The 18463-nt window shown below is 37.5% G+C and overlaps 2 protein-coding genes across 3 annotated transcripts in view; one reads left to right on the forward strand and one right to left on the reverse strand.

Annotated features, from left to right (window-relative positions):
* CDC14B (cell division cycle 14B) overlaps positions 1–436 on the forward strand; it is a 52292-nt gene extending 51856 nt beyond the window's left edge. Inside the window, exon 13 of the mRNA XM_039566785.1 lies at positions 111–436. Coding sequence (XP_039422719.1) covers positions 111–276 — 166 coding nt within the window. The 3' untranslated portion in view covers positions 277–436. The remainder of the gene's footprint in view (positions 1–110) is intronic.
* HABP4 (hyaluronan binding protein 4) overlaps positions 1–18463 on the reverse strand; it is a 29576-nt gene that overhangs the window by 6797 nt on the left and 4316 nt on the right. Inside the window, exons 2-7 of one of the 2 annotated variants that reach the window (XM_039566786.1) lie at positions 12348–12489; positions 11327–11488; positions 11057–11128; positions 9233–9316; positions 2618–2786; positions 915–1097 (exon numbers count right to left, since the gene is read on the reverse strand). In XM_039566786.1, coding sequence (XP_039422720.1) covers positions 915–1097; positions 2618–2786; positions 9233–9316; positions 11057–11128; positions 11327–11488; positions 12348–12489 — 812 coding nt within the window. The remainder of the gene's footprint in view (positions 1–914; positions 1098–2617; positions 2787–9232; positions 9317–11056; positions 11129–11326; positions 11489–12347; positions 12490–18463) is intronic. The other variant, XM_039566787.1, reaches the window with a different exon arrangement.

An 18463-nucleotide genomic window follows, 5' to 3' on the forward strand; every position in this document is an offset into this window, starting at 1 on the left:
TCTTATACTCAAATGCTACTACTACTAAATGCTACTTCTACTCAAATTGTATCCATCACTATCATGCACATTTATCTCAGAACTTATGACTACTGTAATTTTTTTTCCAGTGTGAATGTATTTATAATGCTGCCTGGAGAAGACCAGAAGGTCACAAGTTCTGCAGCACTGAATGAAGAAAAAAGTAAAGCGGTCTTAAGCAAAATACTGCATATTTTTAGAAGCACCATTACTATATTTCTACATTCTAGAACTACTGAATGTATTGGATTGTAGTTTTAATCTCTCTGATCTGTTACCATAAAGAACCTTTTTCTTCCAGATGAAACAAATGCATCAACTCTTCCATATTATTCTGAAAGTTCCTGGTCTTAAAGCATTTTAATCACAGTAAAGCTTCTGTTAGTATGTAGAATAAAGATGCCATTTTCCAGTGTGCCAATGCCTTTTTTTTTCCCCCCCAAAGGTAAGTGGAAGTTTTTTATAATGGTTATATTGAACTCATGAATCATTCTCATAGATTTACTGATCTCACTGTCAGTAATCAAAGTATTACTGTATCACACTGAAATTTTTCAAAGAGATACAAGCCTTCAGTTATTTTAATTACTTCCCAGTTTATATCAAAACTCATTGCAGAAAAAAAATCCTCATTGCATCCCTTCCTCTAGTTACCATCAGTAGCAGACCTTTTGAAATGTGTTCTGAGTTGTGAGCCTGAATCAGTATTTAATTTCAAGTAACATAATATAGGCCAGGAACTCAAGCAGGACAACATACTATGAGACGGGAATTAAAAACACGTCTGTCACTACAGAAATCGAAATTCCACACAGAAAGGGGCAGGACATAAACACCACCAGTAACAGAAAAAAAACCCCAAGAAACAGCAACAAAACCGTAACATCTATTACCACTACTTCTGGTCGAGGTCCTGTCTCTTCAGGTCTTCTGCCACGACCACGACCACCCCGTGCTCCTCTTGATCCACGGCCAGGGCGAGGAAGACTCCCAAAATTAATATCCAGCTGAGAAGTTATATCATTCACTGGTTTTCGAAAGACATGAGAATCATCTTCGAAGTCTTCTTTTTGCAACTAAAAAGAATATCTGGTTAAAGCCTACAGTTTCCATGTATGAATGAGCTTCTCACTTCCCAGATACACATGCACACTTATAGACTAAGCAGCAGATGAACCAAGGCAGCATCTGAAGCACAAGACAAGCCTTAACTTGCACAGGATTTTAACATAGATGAGGTAATTGCAGCTTCCCAGATGCCTGGGATAGTTCTTTGTCGGCTCAGAGATTCCTGGCAACAAAAGCTTCTGTACAGACTCCATAGTACAGAAGAGGTTTTTCAAAAATGTAATCTAGGAGGTTTTCAAAGGGACTAGAGAGAGTCAGACCTAAGGTACTTACTCCTACAGTTATCTCCAAATAATGGTTAAAAGGCCATACCAAAGCTACCTAACCGATGTATTCATCTACATGCCTGCAGCTATGAGATTACTGTTTTAACTGTTCCTAATAGCTAGTCGATGTCAGACTATTTCCCAGCATAACTTTAATGGGGACTGTAGTTATGATAAAGTATGTGTTAACTCATCCTTTACAATGATCACTTATTCAGTCTCTAATTCAGGGATTTCACTTGCCTGTTACACAGTTCCTGTACCTCCTGTTCTGTGTTCATTTTAACAAGGTCTCTTGATACTACCAAAAGAGAAACTTTACAGGCAAGAGGAACAGAAACTTGTATGTACTCTTCACACAGCTGTGTCCTCTCTTTGGAGCTTGTGGAAGGTATTCTCCCCACCCTTACCACTGCCTCTCTCAGAAAAGAAAGAGGGGGTAACAGCAACTCTGACCTTAAAAGTTTCACTAAAAAGAATGCAGACACAATGACCTAAAGTGATTAAGCAAGTTTTGATGCTAATATTATAACTAGAGAAAAGATGTGTATTCATAAATGCATGTAGACTTCAAGGATCAAAATTCCATCATGCTAGACTATATGCACATACTTTTGTGACCCCCAAAATCTGAAACCTAAGTAAGCTAGAATCTGAAAGAAGCTTCCCCTCTCTCCTCAGAACTAGTAGTTCTCCCTGAAATTTCAATCTAAGCAGTATCATGGAATAAAATCTAGGGGAAGTGGGGAGGGGGTGCACACTACAGCACCACAAGCTCTCCAGGGATAGTTCTAAGAAGCAGGACCCAAAGAAACCACACCCTAAAAAAAATTCGTATTTCCAAGTGCACACTGAGATACATGCAGATGTATACTGGCAAGTAAGCTAAACAGTTTCACAAACCAAGTTTTTCTAGCAGCATTACCAGAGACTTATACAGGTGGCAGCAGCTAAGCCATAAGGTAGAACAACCTGATATATTACATATTTGCAGAGAAAATAGGGGTGATGATCTGAGACAAAAAGCTGAACACACAATTTAAAGCCAGTTTTGGGGCACATGTCATTACAGTGATAAAGCTTAGATACTATTTTCTTGCCTATTCAGATTATACTAAAACTAGTAGAAAAAAAACAGAGACAGTTTCCTAACCCTGGGCAAAAAGGAGAGTTTACAACAGAATTCCTGAGGCAGTGCTTACATTGTCACTGTATTTTGACTTGTGAATCACCACTGCTTTGGAAGGAACAGTGGATTCTGGCTTCCGGATATTGAATTCAGGCTTTGGTCGATTCCGTTGCTGAAGATTTTTCCACTCATCTAATGTCATTTCTTGAACCACTTCTTCCATTGGCTCTCCTTCAGCAACTCTAGAAGTTCACAGGTTTTAAAGTAAAAAAACATTAGGTTGCAACATTCCAGGACAAACAAGAATACTCATCTCCAAAGTAAGGATACTAAACAAAACATTTAGAATGTTTCTTACCAAATTATTGTCATTAATTTCACTTACTCCCCACAGTAACTTTATGTGTGATAGTTTTACATCAATGTAACTTAGAGTATATACTTATGTACTGTTTGAAATTAGTCATATGAACAAATGCTGTCTGCAGCCTCTTGTATTAGTACTCATCCAGTCTCATCCTGAATTCAAGCACTTAGATTCTAGACAAAATCATTCTGCCTTTTGATCTGGCATATTCTTAACCCTACAGTTTAATAGTGGATCTACTCAGCAAATACAGCCATACTGAAAAAAAAGGCACACAGCAGTTTTAAAACACCCCAGGTTGCATGGTTTCATTGCCTTGTACTGCACAATGATGAGATGAATTCATGTTTCAGTGTAGCTTTCAGTCATCAAAAAGATATGATGATCAGACCATGCCATCTTCCAGGTAATTAACATTTTCTTTGTGTATTTCACAAGATGCTTCCTTGAATTTTTTTTGTCAGATGTAGTAACAGACAAGCAGACAGCATTTATCACTTGGCAAAAGCAGATTAATCCTGATTAAATGAAAATGATTAAGTCACATTTTCATTTGTCATTAAGTGAAATAACAATATGTCCTAGAAAAATATATGAAATGTCAGAGGCTGCCTTGCATATTTTGAACTGTAAAGACAGAAGGTTTTATGTCTGTAAGATACACAGAGATAAGACAAGACACATAAGCAAAAAAAACCTTCTTTTCCACTCATCACTGCTTGAGTACTCTTCTGCCACTTTTCTGATGCTGATCATGACAGGCCTGCCCAGGACCAGCAGCTATTAGAACACTGCAGGTGTACATTTAATGATACCCACAGAAAGCCATTTCCTACTAACCAGCATCACATACAGGGAGCACAACTTACTCCATCACCATAACCATCTGCTGCATAAACAAGTCAAATACCATGACCTACAAGAAAACCCACACTGATTACTCCAAGACACTTGAGAAACCATTTCTCTCCTCACACAGAAAACTGCTATGCATTACAACAGCAGTTGAAGTTGGCCAAGTATTTCCCTAACAATGACTTTTCTGGAAAGCCCTCTCATTAGAACCTGTCTACTGGGAGAGTTACGGATTTGGTTTTCCTCATTCGGTCATAGTTCCACAGTCCTACCAAATAATTATGATTTCCCCAATGTAAATATACACTTTATTAGGTGCAAGTAGAAAGTTTTTTATCATGGGAAGATGCAGAGTCAAATGACAATCAATGACTGTATTTTGTTTTTAAAGTTATACAAGCAGCCCATTGGATTGCACACATTTGTTGGGACAGTTCTGTACATTATAGGACTAACTTATATAGGAACAGGCCTGGTCCCTCTTCTTACCTGATCTTGCAGCAAAGCATTCATGTTTCTTGCCAGCCAAAATTAGACAGTATTTTTCTGAACACCCAGCACGACTATGAGAAGCAGAACCGAACACTACGGCAGCCCTGAATTTTGGTTCTAGGATTAACACAGTTCTAAATTCACTTCACAGAAGAGTAACAAATACAGAAGTCCTGTACTACTACATGCCTGCTCTCTGACATGCCTTTATGCCCTGTTATTTTGACAATTCCAGCTTTATCAACCAGAAATTCAAGGTTAAAAGACTGGTCAGCAGTCGTAGTTCCACGCTCATTACAATCTGTTTAATTTTTTCCTAAGCCACTATTCTCAGTAAATTGCATATCTGAACTTTAGGAAGTCTTTTTTTCTGCCTCTCCCATGAAGTTTTTACCACATTACAGAGACAATGTTTCTGTAATGTTTCTCTCTCGGCAAGAGCTGTAGAAAGATACAGAACTGATTGCAAAAAGTACTTGAGAACTAACTATTAATATCTTAATTTGCAAAAGAAAACCAAGAATGCAAGTGGGAGTTTAACAGTGTAAAGTAATATTTACTGCATTTTCTGTGGCACAAATATTGCACGAAAGAAGGGCAATAGTGCAAACATTCAATAATACTGAATGGCTGACTAGTGGTATGAGATGCTAAAGCAACCCAGTGATTTGAGAACAAGCAACCAAAACAACAATCACCAGAAAGTCCCAAGAACAACTAGAAATACATACACTCAGGCAAAAGTATCAGCCACCCAAACACAGAAAGAACCACTAACAAGGCAGGAGCTCTGAAGGAGGGACCCCAACTCCCCAGACTGTGCAGGAGCATTGCAGTCAAGTATCCGTTCTTTCTTCAACATCATACTGTGTATGATAAGCAGCCACATCAACAGTTTTGTTTGGAACAGATGTTATTACTGGTAGGGTGGAACTAAATCTCAACTAAATAATGTCTTCTGTGTGGGAACAGGTGAGAAGTCCACAATAGCACTGCAAGGCAGAAGTCTAAAGCACAATGTACACGTGAAGCCTTTAAAGATGTGCAAAGGAAAATACATAATGCTGAAAAAATAAAAAATTTTGCATATCCATGACATTAAGGCAAGACATCCAGGAGGGAAAAAACCTTAACACAGCAGTTTCTATTTTCTAAGTATTAGAAAGACCATCAGGGGACCTTGAAATCTCTATTAGCAGAGTACATTAAAATCAACTAGACAGGTCTGAGAAGGCACAATTAAAATTGGTCATGCCTTGGGTCAGAAAGACCCTTTTCAGGTCTAAATTGCTATGATCATAAGATAACATGAGGACATTTGACCACAGAGCAACCTGACCTCTCAAAATAGCGAACAGAGCTATTGCTTTGAAAGGCACACATATATCAAAAACACCCACTTGCCAGTTCCAAAGGAAATACTTGTGGATTTACACTGCAAATATTTGGTTTTTTCAACTTCAAAATATGGTTTTGATTTTTACTGCAAAGGATGGTTTTAACTGCTAGGTTATTAGCAGTACAAATTTGTTTTAGGATGTCAGGCCTCCCAAGGCGAAACACCTATGAGTGAAGCACAGCAACAGGAACCTGCATATCACATTTTAGACAGAAACTCAATTGCAGCAAGTTATTTTGGGCACCAAGCCAGCATGGAAGTGCATTCTGTGCATTACTTTCTACCTTCTAACCTTACACAATTTTAATAACTGCTTGGTGTGCATTTTCATTAATCAAATTAGTAAGTTCCTTGGCACACCAGCAATTATGCTTACAAAACACTGCCAGACAACTAAGCACAACCTCTGGATGTGAAAAAACTGAATTCACAATGAAAGTCCTACCAAATCACCAAATGAGAGCCTTCAGTAATGGTTCCTACTCTTCAGTGTTTTCAATAGATGACCATAACCCTTTAACTATGCCTTGATTACTGTGCACATAGTAAACAAAATACATTTTCTTTTTACCAGAAGAAAGGCAAATGGAAAGGAATGCCATTTAGCTCAGCTATTCAGCTATTATTTCCATATCTTTAGAAATAATGACAGCAGATCTCTCTCAGATCAGTTTTTGTATTATTCAGCTGCACAAAGCAAATGCTTAGCCAGCTTTTATCAAGAAGTCAATGACATGAAGCTTTCCCACTAAACATTATTCACAAGAGCATTATCATCGGATATAGAAAAATTTAAAGTTAAACAAGGTAAGACCAAACAACAATTATACAAACTTACTATGGAAGAAAAACACTGAATCAAGTACTTATGAAGCTCTGGCCTGATCTATGAACTTTATGTCACCATTAAACAACAACAGTGTCCAAACCGGCACAAACAAAAAAACAATAAATAACCAAACAACAACAAAACAAATAAACAAATTAGATAAACAACTTAAAAAAAAAATCTTGAAGATAAGTTGTTAAAGCTTCCTATTATATAACCAAAATGATACCCAGCTCCACCAAAAAGGAAGACTATTACGTGAGAAAAAAAGTAAGAAAACCCCACAGATTAAATACAAGTTCTGCAAATACCTTTAGGAACAGGAATTGATTAGCCCATGTACTGTACTGAATAAAAACAAAATATCTACCAATTTGAATTGGTCAACGAAGTCCATTGTTTGGACTGTAAGAAAAGTTTAAAAAGTTCAACAGAAAGCAGCTGTGAGGAAAGTTTATATTTCTGCACTACCTGTGTATTTTATACAGGGTTAAGGTTAGGTTTTGCTTCTGCAGCAAACAAACCCCCTGCTGGTAGCATGCATTTTGGGATGATATAACTAGAGATAAACATTGTTGATACACTCAAGAAAATTTGAGGATATGGGAATAAACAACTCGATTTATATTATACAAGTATTAAAGAAACTCTTATCCTGCAATACTCTGCAAATAGAAGCTCAGGAATGGCAAAACAGAGTCCTAAAGACAAGACCCCATAAGTTACAGAAGCCCATAGAACCTCTTCTCCAGAGTTGCATAGAAATTAGCCAGTACCATGTCAGAAAGCTATATACCATCTTCATGCAGACAGGTTATTCCCAACTTCCAGGAGTACATTTTTTTACTCATAATTTTAAATGGAAACACAAGAAGAAAGAGAATGAGAGAAGAAACAAACCCAAGTCTTCAATTGCTTTCTCAATGCAAGCACACAACTGCAATAAAGCAGTAGAAAATGGTTTCCTTGCAGTCACTGCATTTTAGTGTCAAAATGAGAAAGACCCTAGCAGCAGCCCAAGCAAACACACAACCCTTTATAATATTGAGGCTGTAGCAAAAGCACAAGGTAGCCTAATTTGTGTTACCTGGACAGCAGGGGCAACCTAAGCAGTAAGACCTTTAAATACATCCTGAAGCTCGAACACCATATCCTACCAGCTTTTGCTTTTAAACGCTAAACAACAACAATTCCATCTTGTTAAGGTGCATGCCATACAACCATCCCTAATGACCTAGGCACTAGGGATTCACACAATGTCTCCTATTTTAAAATACAGGGGTCACCAAGGTAAGTGCAGTGAGATATATGTAACTCATGTTTCGTATATAGATTTGTAACCCTTCAGGACAGTGTTTATTGCACTGAAAAGAGCACACAGCACACAATTTTGTACTTGTAGGTTACTTGCTTTTTTGAATCATTTTAATTTCAGCAGACTATTCCTAAATTAATCTTTTTAAAAAAAACACAAACAGGAGTAAAATCTCCAGAAAGGCTCCCAGTCTGACTGAACACCTAGTGCTCTCAAAGGAAGATGAAAGAATTAAAGATAACTGGCAGATTCTGCCAGAGGCCTTTTCCACTGTATATACTTCTCATGCCTTAAGCTCTACAAGGAACTGATATTGGGACATAGCAACAAAGAGCTTGAATTGAAGTAGAAACAAGTACAAGTGTGAAATAAGTAAAGGTACCAACAAGTGACAAAATATTTTTTTTTAAAAAGCTGAATAACTGTTCTCATATTTAGAGAACACAATGCATTTTTGACAGTGTACCTACACTGCCCATCTGATTTAAGTTAGCCTAAAATAATTTTTTCAGTCATAAGTCATTCAAAGACAGATTTCTCTATGTGTATACACCTTTAGCTATATCTTAAAAGCTAACCTAAAATTAAAAGAATCAAAGCTGTATCAACTGTTACAGGGTTAAACAAACGGAACATATAAAACAGGTTTTGTAGTCTAGTTAGCTTTAAAATTAAGAAATGAACCCATATCACTAATATCTGGAGCCGCATCGTGATGTAAAAAAGGCTTCACAGCAACAGAAGAGGTTGACGTACTGCACTGACCGTCTTTCACTCATCTCACATGCTATTTAATTAATCTTTAAGTCTCTTACTTGGACAAAGACTGCCGAGTTATTTTTCTTAAGCCAGTGTTCATTTATTTGCTATGACACTGATTAGAATGAAAGCCAGAAGACAAGGGACAGATTTCTCTCTCAATTTCTCTACTTCTAAGGCTCACTGCATTTGCAGAAAGTTCTTCCAGGTTCTGCCACAGCCTCTCATGAATAGATGATATCTCCATGATATTAGTGATTGATGAATACAAACTCAGTATCTCAGTGTATTTTCGAAGTGTTTGTATGATTGTATCGCCAATACCTTTGAAAACCTTTTCTCAGAGAACATCAAAAAGCATGGTAGTTTTTACAAATTAGACAAGTTAAAAAGGTAAAAGATAATATGTAGCTCCACCTTAAATTATCACCGAATCTTAGGAAGTTAAGCATCACTGTGCAATTAAATGCAATCTCCAACTGTATAAATCAAGCTTTAGTCAGAATTAGGGACATGTTTTCCATACTCGCACATACAAGACAAAGCTTTTCTATTTTTAATACATGCACTAGCAAAACTTTACACTTCAAGTGTGCCCCTCAACACAAGTACATCAGTAAAGAGTTAATGGTTTCCTTTGCATTTAGAAAGAAAATATTTGTCTGACTGTACTTGCTCAGAGGCTCTCCTTCAGATGTCCCTGGCTGTTCAGGAGTTTCCACGGTCTCCTCCATAGGTGCAGTCTGTTCTGTCCCACTAAAACAGTAAGCAAACAAAACACACACAAAAAAACCAAAACAAAACCACAGTCTTCATGAGTCACACTGGAAAAAAAACCAGATCAATACATCACTTCTTTTTCCAGAATTCCTTGTTAAGGACGGAAAAAAAAAAAAAAGGAAAACTCTTTCATCATAAGCAGAAGGATGTACTAAGGGACAAGCCGAGCAACTAACAAAATGAGAAATATTAGGAAAATACAACTTTTATTTCCTTTAAACAAAAAAGTGAAAAGCATGTATGCAGATGAAAGTTCAATCATGAATACTAATCATTACATTGTAACACTGATGTTCAGGTTTGCCTTTTTGCTTCTTTTAAAGTTTGTATTTTCTGTAACATGGATTTTAATTCACTGTCAAATGACAGCAGTAACTTATCTTCATTCCACTAGCAGGCATACATATTTAAAATTTACACCTGTTAGCTTCAATGCATAATTAGCACAATTAGGGCACAAACATGCTTTTAGAATCCTTCAGAGCTTTAATTTTATGTCATTTCTACCACATCACAAGCAAACATTGATATAAGGTCTGATGCTACTGAACTGAAAAACAAACCACCAAACCTTAACTAGGGAGAAAATATATAAGGCCAATAAATACCTTGCAAGTTTATGCAGCCTTCCCTGATATCCTACAGAAGATAGTTTTCTGCTACCTAGTTTTGTACTATCAGTTCAGAACTATGTTAACCTAGCCAATCCTTTGAAAAGCCAGAGTACCTAACCAATCTATTCCTAATGTGAAACTCTGTAGAACGGAGAGAAGTTAGTAAAACCTTTCAGAAGAATTTGGAATATCAAGACCCAAAAATTCTTACACATCAAGGCTGTATTTTTCAAACTTTTAGCATGCTTGTCTGAATCCACTAAGTTTTAAAACTTAAGATTTTATTTTAGAATAAAATTTTATTTTAAAAGCATTTTTGTCAATGAATGTGTATGTGGACCAAGATATTTGCTGTAAGTTCAAAGCACTGCCTTTTCTCCATCCTTTATCAGCCTTCAATTAAAGAGTTCTAGAGGTATATGAGAATAAAAGTTACTGGAAAGAGTAACATATTGCTAGGTGCAGAGAATGGACAAAAGCCATCATAATCAGTGAGGTTTTACAAATATGAACAGAAACCAGTACCACTAAGAGATATACAGAATTGAATGGAAAATTCCTGATTTTTTTTTAACTTGAAGTGGCCATTAATCACTTTATGCTACTGATTTTCCTAGCACTTTAAAATGTACTTCAGTGGTACAGTCAGCTAAATATTACCTTCAGAGCCACACTGAATTGTACTACGGCTTTGCAATTCAGAAACTATCCGTAAAGATCAAGAAAAAAAGACTGGACTTTAAGCCCATTAACAGAGTTTGAATCTTATAATCAGCATTTTGGAGCAATTTCATTCAATACCAGAGTCCCACTTACTTGACTATTGAGAACAGTAATAACTTATTTCCATTAAAAGACAACTCAGCTCCAGTCAAAAGATTCTGGCAGTCTTAAGTCAACAAACATCATCATGCCTTTGCTTCAATTTAATCTCACCATCATGAAGGAGCCAAGTTAAAAAACTGCAAAATTACATTAATTATGACAATAATAGAAAGCGATGCTTATAAATCTCAAAATGGACATGAAACAGATGAAAATGATGATCTAAGGTAGGCCACAGAAACATACGCTCTATGATGGGCACAAGTGTATGATGTACCTCATATCATCTTTAACTGTTCTGCAGTTGCGAGCTCCACCTCCACCCTTTTTGTCATCTGCTTTCACTCCTCTAGAGAGGAAAACAATTCTGTGAGTTTTAGAGGTTTTTTTCCTTTTTTTTTTAGGACCTATAACTAAAACCGGTATTGACTTTTTGCCAGCCAACCAGGATATAGTAGAAGGGAACAGAATACCTAAAATACAGTACTGCAGTGCTGACTATTATTTACTTGTATACTAAGTGAGAAACAGCACACAGAACACTTACATTTTATCATTCCCACTTTGTCTTTCAAGTTCCCATTTTCCTCTTTGGTCAAAGCCATTGAAACTTCTGTTTAATCCACCACCTCTTCCTCTACCTCGCATTACACCTCTTCCTCCACCACGACCTCTTATTGGTCTTTCATAGTCTAATCTTTCCACTGGTCTAAAAAGAAGATAATTAGTCATTTTTGTTTTTACAGAACAGTTAACAACAAGGAAAACAATAATATTATTATATTTCTGCAGCTGGGGGACACATCAGTACATAACAGCTACTGCACAATTTTTAGAGTGCATCTTTATGCAGCACACACTACAGCTGTTTTAGCTTCATCATGAAAAATGGACAAACTGAATTCTGGAGTAATTATTACAGCAAACAGGAACAGAAATATCAGCTGTTATTAACACTGAAAACATTACAGATATTAAACAAAAGATTATAAAACTGTCAAATCTTCACAACTTCATCATGCAATAGCTCCATCATCTAAACCCAGATTTATATGCAACTGCTAAAAATTTCAGACAACTTGTTAAATACCAACTGTTGTGGTGTAAAGTAAGAACAGCCACACTCTGAAGCAATAAAGGTTTAGGTGGAATTTTCTAGTACTTATGAAGAAAGCAAAATCAATATGCGTTCACTGTCCAAGCAGCAAGTTACAACTTGGAACTTCCACATGTTCTGCAAAGCTTGGTATGTGAGCTCAGAAACGAATATTATAAATGTGCTGCTGACTAGAGGGTGCATTTTCAGATCTTTCCATTTTTCATTTTGCCTTATATTTCTAACATTCAACAAAAATGCTCCAATTCAACCCCCAAGGAAGCTGAAACCACAGCTCTGACAGGCATGAAGTAAGTAGTCTTGTAACAAACCTGCACACTAACAAATGCAACCATGCCTTCAAGTCACATCTGGCTACTACATCTGTTTTAACGTGAACATTCCCTTCCCTCGCTTGTGTAGATACTCTGGGGGGGCGGGAGGGCCTTAGTTCTCCCTGCATGATACATACCGTTCCACTGTGAATTCCACTTGTCTTTGTGCTCCATAGGGACGGTATTCCCTGAAAGATGGTCTCCATTCAGTTTTGTCTTGTTTCGCCTCCGTGCCTCTGACTCCTTGTTGTTCTCCCCGCCTGGGTGCTCGCTTCGGGCCTACACAAACACACACGGATTACTGACAGCTCAATAGTAACACAGCCGCAGTTACCAAACTACTGACTGAAGTGAGTTGATTACACCTTACAGCATTCAGATTTACTGTCTCCAATCCCAAATCCACTAAAATATTAAAAGCCCTTAAAGCTAATGTTGCCAGACACTGTTGGTTGAAAGACAAATACTTATTTTCCCTTCTGTATTGACGAATCTGAAAAATGCTATGGGTTTTGATATAGGTCCAAGACTTCCAGAAAAGATAATCTAAAGAAAAAATCTCATTTTGCTCACAAGTCACAGAAAAGGAGAAAAAAACTGTTTCTCTCATGGTTTCAAGGATCTTAAAAGTGTAATACAGGATGAGTTGGAGAAGCTCCAGTGGAAAAGACTAACTGAAAGCTGCAAAAGCAATGACGGTGAGGGAAAGAGAAGGAACCCTTTCAGACAGGTGTTTATGGTGAAACAACACACCTCCTGCCAGATGAGCTCAATTTAGAAGCCTAAGCCTCCAGCTTCTCTAAGCTCATGGCCACGGTAGCAAACAAGCAGAGCAGGGTCACTTCCTCACACTGCTGTTCTATGACAGAAAGGACCATTCGCCAACACTAAAGGTCACCCACCGAGTTCAGGTGGCAGAGACCCAAGCAATAAGTAGAAAGACTTCAACACCACTAATTCTAGAACATAAACATATTCCAAGAGAAACTATATTTAAGCTTTTTAGAATTTCTTTCAGCCACTGTTGAGGTTGAGGAGGACCGGGTTGGGCAGATTGAATGGAAAGAAATTGTGCATTATAATAGAATAAACTGAGGTTTTCCACTCAACCTGTATATATCTAGGAGAAGATTAAGGTTCTTTATGTGCTTCCTTTCCCATTTTCCCAAATTCTGTGCTCTATCTGGGACACAGTTCTCCAGAAGCAAGCAAGGCTTTCTGACTGCTAGGCCTCTATATTTAAACCAACACCTTTTTCAGCCAACAGTGTAACTCAACCAAGTAAGGAACAGAAAGACTGGTCTCAAACAAAACTGAGCTACTGTTTCCACAAGAAATACCTGTGGAACACTGAGCAGATAACTGAACTCAGTTTAGTGGACAAATGACCGTCCTGGCTACTGTGCCACTGCTGCTAGCACATAGAGAGAAAAAAGGCTACTTTATGTCACAATATTAAAATGCAAATTAATTCATAGCGCCATTGAAATGCCCATGTAAGAAGATTTCTGATCAAAGCTTAGGTGCTGAGGATGAAGTCAAACACCATTCATAAAGAGAAAACTTCAAAGAACTATCCACTTGGTGAATAAGTGGTAAAAAAAGATTTTTGTTATGCAGTAAGGACAGTCATATTTGTACAGAGAAGATAGTTTTATTTGTTGTGCAGAAGCAACTCCAGGTTTGCTTTTCTTTAAACTACAAGCCACTTGACACAATGCATTCCAGTAATTCTCTCTTCTCAAGGTTTGGAGTTACTCTATCCTTAAAGCAGTGAGCATATTTGCATTACCCAAATTATGATGTAATCTCTGAACAAAGGACAACTTTTGAAATCAGTTTCTCAGTAAGCTTTTCAAATCAGGAGGCTTTAACACAAAGCAAAATTATAAAAGATATAGAATTGTACACACTGTTGGGAAACATCCGCTCTACACACATCTCAACTACACTACCAACTACACAATTGTTAATTCCAAACTGGAATCTTGCTGTGGAAAAAAATGACTACTATTTCTGCCCTTATTTTAGTCATTTTGTTTGGATCTGAATGCACAACTGAATGCAACAGAAGACTATGTTTTTTATTAATTTTTGATCCTCTCATTGGCTATCAGAAGCATCAGTTATTCCAAATAGATTCCTTTGGCAAGAATGCAGTAGTCAGAGACACCCATCCCTACATACTTAGTATTAACCTCAATTTCACCACAAGATTCAAAGAGATCCTTAGAACTTGCAAAATAATGCCAAAAAAAGAAGATGAAGAAGTGATTTTAAAAATATAGTGTCTGGTTCTATTACCCAGTACCTCTTAGAAGTACTTCAGAACAAGCCTCCTTGCCATATATGTAAGTGTATTACATGTCAGCAGCACTGAGCACACTGGACAAAGTAGCCTGTTCTACTCCAATTTCAGTGCTGGGCTATTTCGCTTTGATCTAACAGGTGGCTCTAATTACTGCAGATGGATTTTAAACACTAGAAAGACTATTTTATACAGGTAATAAGTGCCACAAAAACATCTTTAACTGGTTTGACAAACCAGTCAATCCAGAAGTAGTGAATTAAAGCAGTATGCAGCATCTGTATCTCTCTAGCAGGACAAGTCACCCTCAGGGCAGGAGTTTGTGTGACCTGCTTGTGAATCAGTTCAAAAACCAGCCCAACTTTCAGCTCTGCATCTACCTAAGTTCAAACCAAACTGGAGCTTGGCAGCAGTGATAGCATAAGCTATACAATTTTAATCCTCTGCTATGTGTACGTCCTAACACAGACTCAGTTTAATCTACAGCACTTTAAGGGCCACCTACTCTTTAGGGACAAAAAAACAAGGCAACAAAATCAAGACAAAGCATGAGCAATCTTGTATATCACTGACATAATACATTAAAGAACTGGGCTACATCTACTGGAGGCCTTACAAACAATTCTGAAAACTGAAGATCACTCTTTCCTAGTTACCTAGTTTAATATCTCTTTAAATTGGTTTTTTTGTGTCTTAAAATTACATCTGTAACCTGTATTCACCTGAATGCGTGTCCCACGATTTTCCACATCACCACAGCTTCTCTGGCAGGTTACTGCAGCAGCCCAGTCTGTTGGCTAAGTTGCCTATCACTTTACTTTCTCAACTGAGAAAGCAGAAAAGAAATCTGATGCTTAAAGTGTTTCAACAGACCCAGCTTATTTTTTTCCCAGAAGAAGCAGCTGAGCTATTATTAGAGGGAAAGAATCTATATACTAAAATTACCAGTACTACTAGAACTACACAGTGCTAAAGAAAAAAGCTCAGTTTTACAAGACATCTAAATCATACAGACCAAACATACTTAAGTAATTTTCACTTTCCCCACAATACTACTTTACTATTAGTATTAGTTCTGCTAACACTGCAGCACTTAGATAAGAAGACTTTCTAGAGAAGTATTTTTAATAAGTATGTACACAGAACTTGCAACTGGAAAAGCAGAACTTGTATTTTTAAGAACTGCATTGCTTGGTTTGCTGGACACTGGATATCTCTGTATTAACAGATGGATTTAAAACAATGCAGCAAAATCTAGCTGCCTTTCCAGTGTTGCTGTCTAGCTCTCAGCAAGTTTCTCTATCCATACCATCGATCCTCAAACAAGTGAGACTTTTACTTGGAAAGAGGTATTTCTCTGTGTTTTGTGGCTCTTCACTGGCCCCTACTGAGCGAGCGTGCTCTCGCCTTTTTTAAATTTTTAAATTTTTTTTGTAGAATGCCTTGGCTTTAGACAAACACCACAAGGAGCCCAGCTTGCAACTATCAGTGAGCATAAGCTAAAGTAGAAACCTTGCTGTTTCTCCGACTCCCTAATGTAAGGGGCATTAGGATATGAGGGTGGCAGCTGGCATGCAATCCACAAGCTGAGGGAGGTAACTACCTGCAAAGAGTAAATGAGAATAAGAGTGCTTGCGGAAGGCTCACATTGACAGAAGACTCCTTAGCATACTAAGAGACCTCTTACAGGCCCAAGATAGGGAATTACATTTGTTCCCTGAATGGACAGACCTAATCATTATGGGAAGGAGTGTGATCACCAAAAGCTTACAAAAGGAACTAAAAAGACCAGAAATACTGAAAACCATAGCCACAAAGCTGTGGAGTAAAATCAGCATTGATGTAGAACTGATAGCTTGGGCTTAATCCATAAACAAAACAAAAACCAAACAACCAACTCCCCCCCAAAAAACCAACAAACAAAAAAACACCCAACAAAACAAACAGAAAAAAAAACACAAAAAAACCCCACCCCCCCGAAATCTAATAACAAACCAAAAACAAACAAAAAAATAGAACAAAACAAAAACCACAAACAAACACCAAAAAAAACCAAAGGGAGGAAACCCCCACCAGCTTTGAAATACTATCCTTCTTCCCAGTATATTTCAAAAGGACAAAGTAGACCCAAAATAGGTCCAAGGCTATGGAAGAAATACCTTGACCAAACAAACCAACAAGGAAAACAACTGTGAAGATTTTTTTAGGAACAGCACTGATGACCCCCAACTACCAGGGCTAGGGCAGTTAAGCAAACCATTGCAAGAAGTTACGAAGGCAGAGGAAGTGGAATTGGAGTCTGGAGAAAGAAGGGATATTCCAAGCTGTAAAAGGAATATTGGTTCTAGGTCACATAACTGTGTGTGTAACACAAAGTGAAACTGATTCTTAAACAACATGCTACAGAAACATTGCCCCCTCAAAACACCAATAGTTCTGAATCTTAGATCATTAATTTATTTACTATTACTTTAAAAGCATGTCACATTTGGAATTTAGCAACTCTACTGTTTGTTCCTTCCAACTGTGAGCCACATCATGATTGTTGCAAGGTGTTTCACTCCAGCCAGCTATGGACAGATCTGTAAAATCAGCCTCTACAGACCTCAGATCTTACACTGTTCACCAGTGGACCTTCATACTATATAAATGGAAAACAACACAGAGGCTATGCATTGGTGAGAAACTTTGAGGGACTTGAAACTGAACCTCTACACCCTTGGTGATAGCCCAAGAGGCCAAATTAATTGAGTTAGTAAGAGCAGCCTGGTGGTGACATGACCAGCAAGTGACTATTTATACTGATTCTTAATACGCTTTTGGAGTGTGTCATGCAATGGGTATGCTATGGAAAGAATGAGAGTCCCTCGCTTCAGCAGAAAATAATATTTCTGATGGATTTTAAATCCAAATTCTGTTGGTAGCCGTTAAGCTTTCAAGGGAAATTTCTGTAGTACACTCTCCAGCTCATACAAAAGGCTCCAACAAAATGCAAAAAAATAAAGTAAAATAAAATTACTCAAACTTGTAGTCAGGTAGGTTTATCATGTAAGTTTAGGAAGCAGTATACTTTGAGATATAATGCAATATCAGGAAATATCCCTCACCAACATCTAGGGTTGTCATGAACAGGACTAGTAATACCCAGGACCAGCCTCTTGGAGATCAGTGGTTGACCCAGTGTGCTAAATAAATGCAAAAAAAGCTTTGAGGAAAAAACCCACACGTTCAATGGTGTTACTGCAGTATTAATTACGGTAGTTTCACAAAAGTCCAAATAGAACCTAAATGGAAATGGTCATATACTGTCCTACTGTGCACTTATTTTGCTGTTAAAGCTTCAGGATATTATGCCTGTTACTTGTAATAACACTGTATTTGACATTATGGATAGCAGTTAAATGCTTTGAAAGACTTCATGAGTTCTTTCTGACATAATAGTGGGAAAGCTTAATAAAAACAAAGGGATGACTGTTGTAGACTGGGTTTAGTTAGCTGAATTCTTTTAACTGGATTCTTTTATCTAAGTAGTTTTGCTTAGCACAAGCAGACAAAGTGCTGAAGCTTTAGGCCACAAGCTGCAAACTTTCACCTTGAAATGCTGAATAAGTCTTGTACTACTGTTTAGCTACAATGAAGGGAGGCTCTGAGACCAGTGCAAACTAGAAGATTGAGAAGTCATGGCTATCTTCAGAAGCTGCAACCCATCCAGGTAAAAACAGCTACAGAGAAAAAATGTGACAACGAACAAAAAGACCCCAAAACAAAAATCACCATCAGAGTAAGAGGTGCATGCAAGGTGTGTGAAGTGTGCAAAGAATAGGTGCATAGGTTGTAAGGGTATAAAATCCCAGGTATATCTTTGTTCTGGGTTCCCCTACTGAGGCACCTAGCTTGAGCTGTCCCTACTGCAGTACCACACAATTATTAATGGTTTTTCCCCAG

The sequence above is a fragment of the Corvus cornix genome, chromosome Z, assembly GCF_000738735.6.
Source record: "Corvus cornix cornix isolate S_Up_H32 chromosome Z, ASM73873v5, whole genome shotgun sequence".
Lineage (NCBI taxonomy): Eukaryota > Metazoa > Chordata > Aves > Passeriformes > Corvidae > Corvus > Corvus cornix.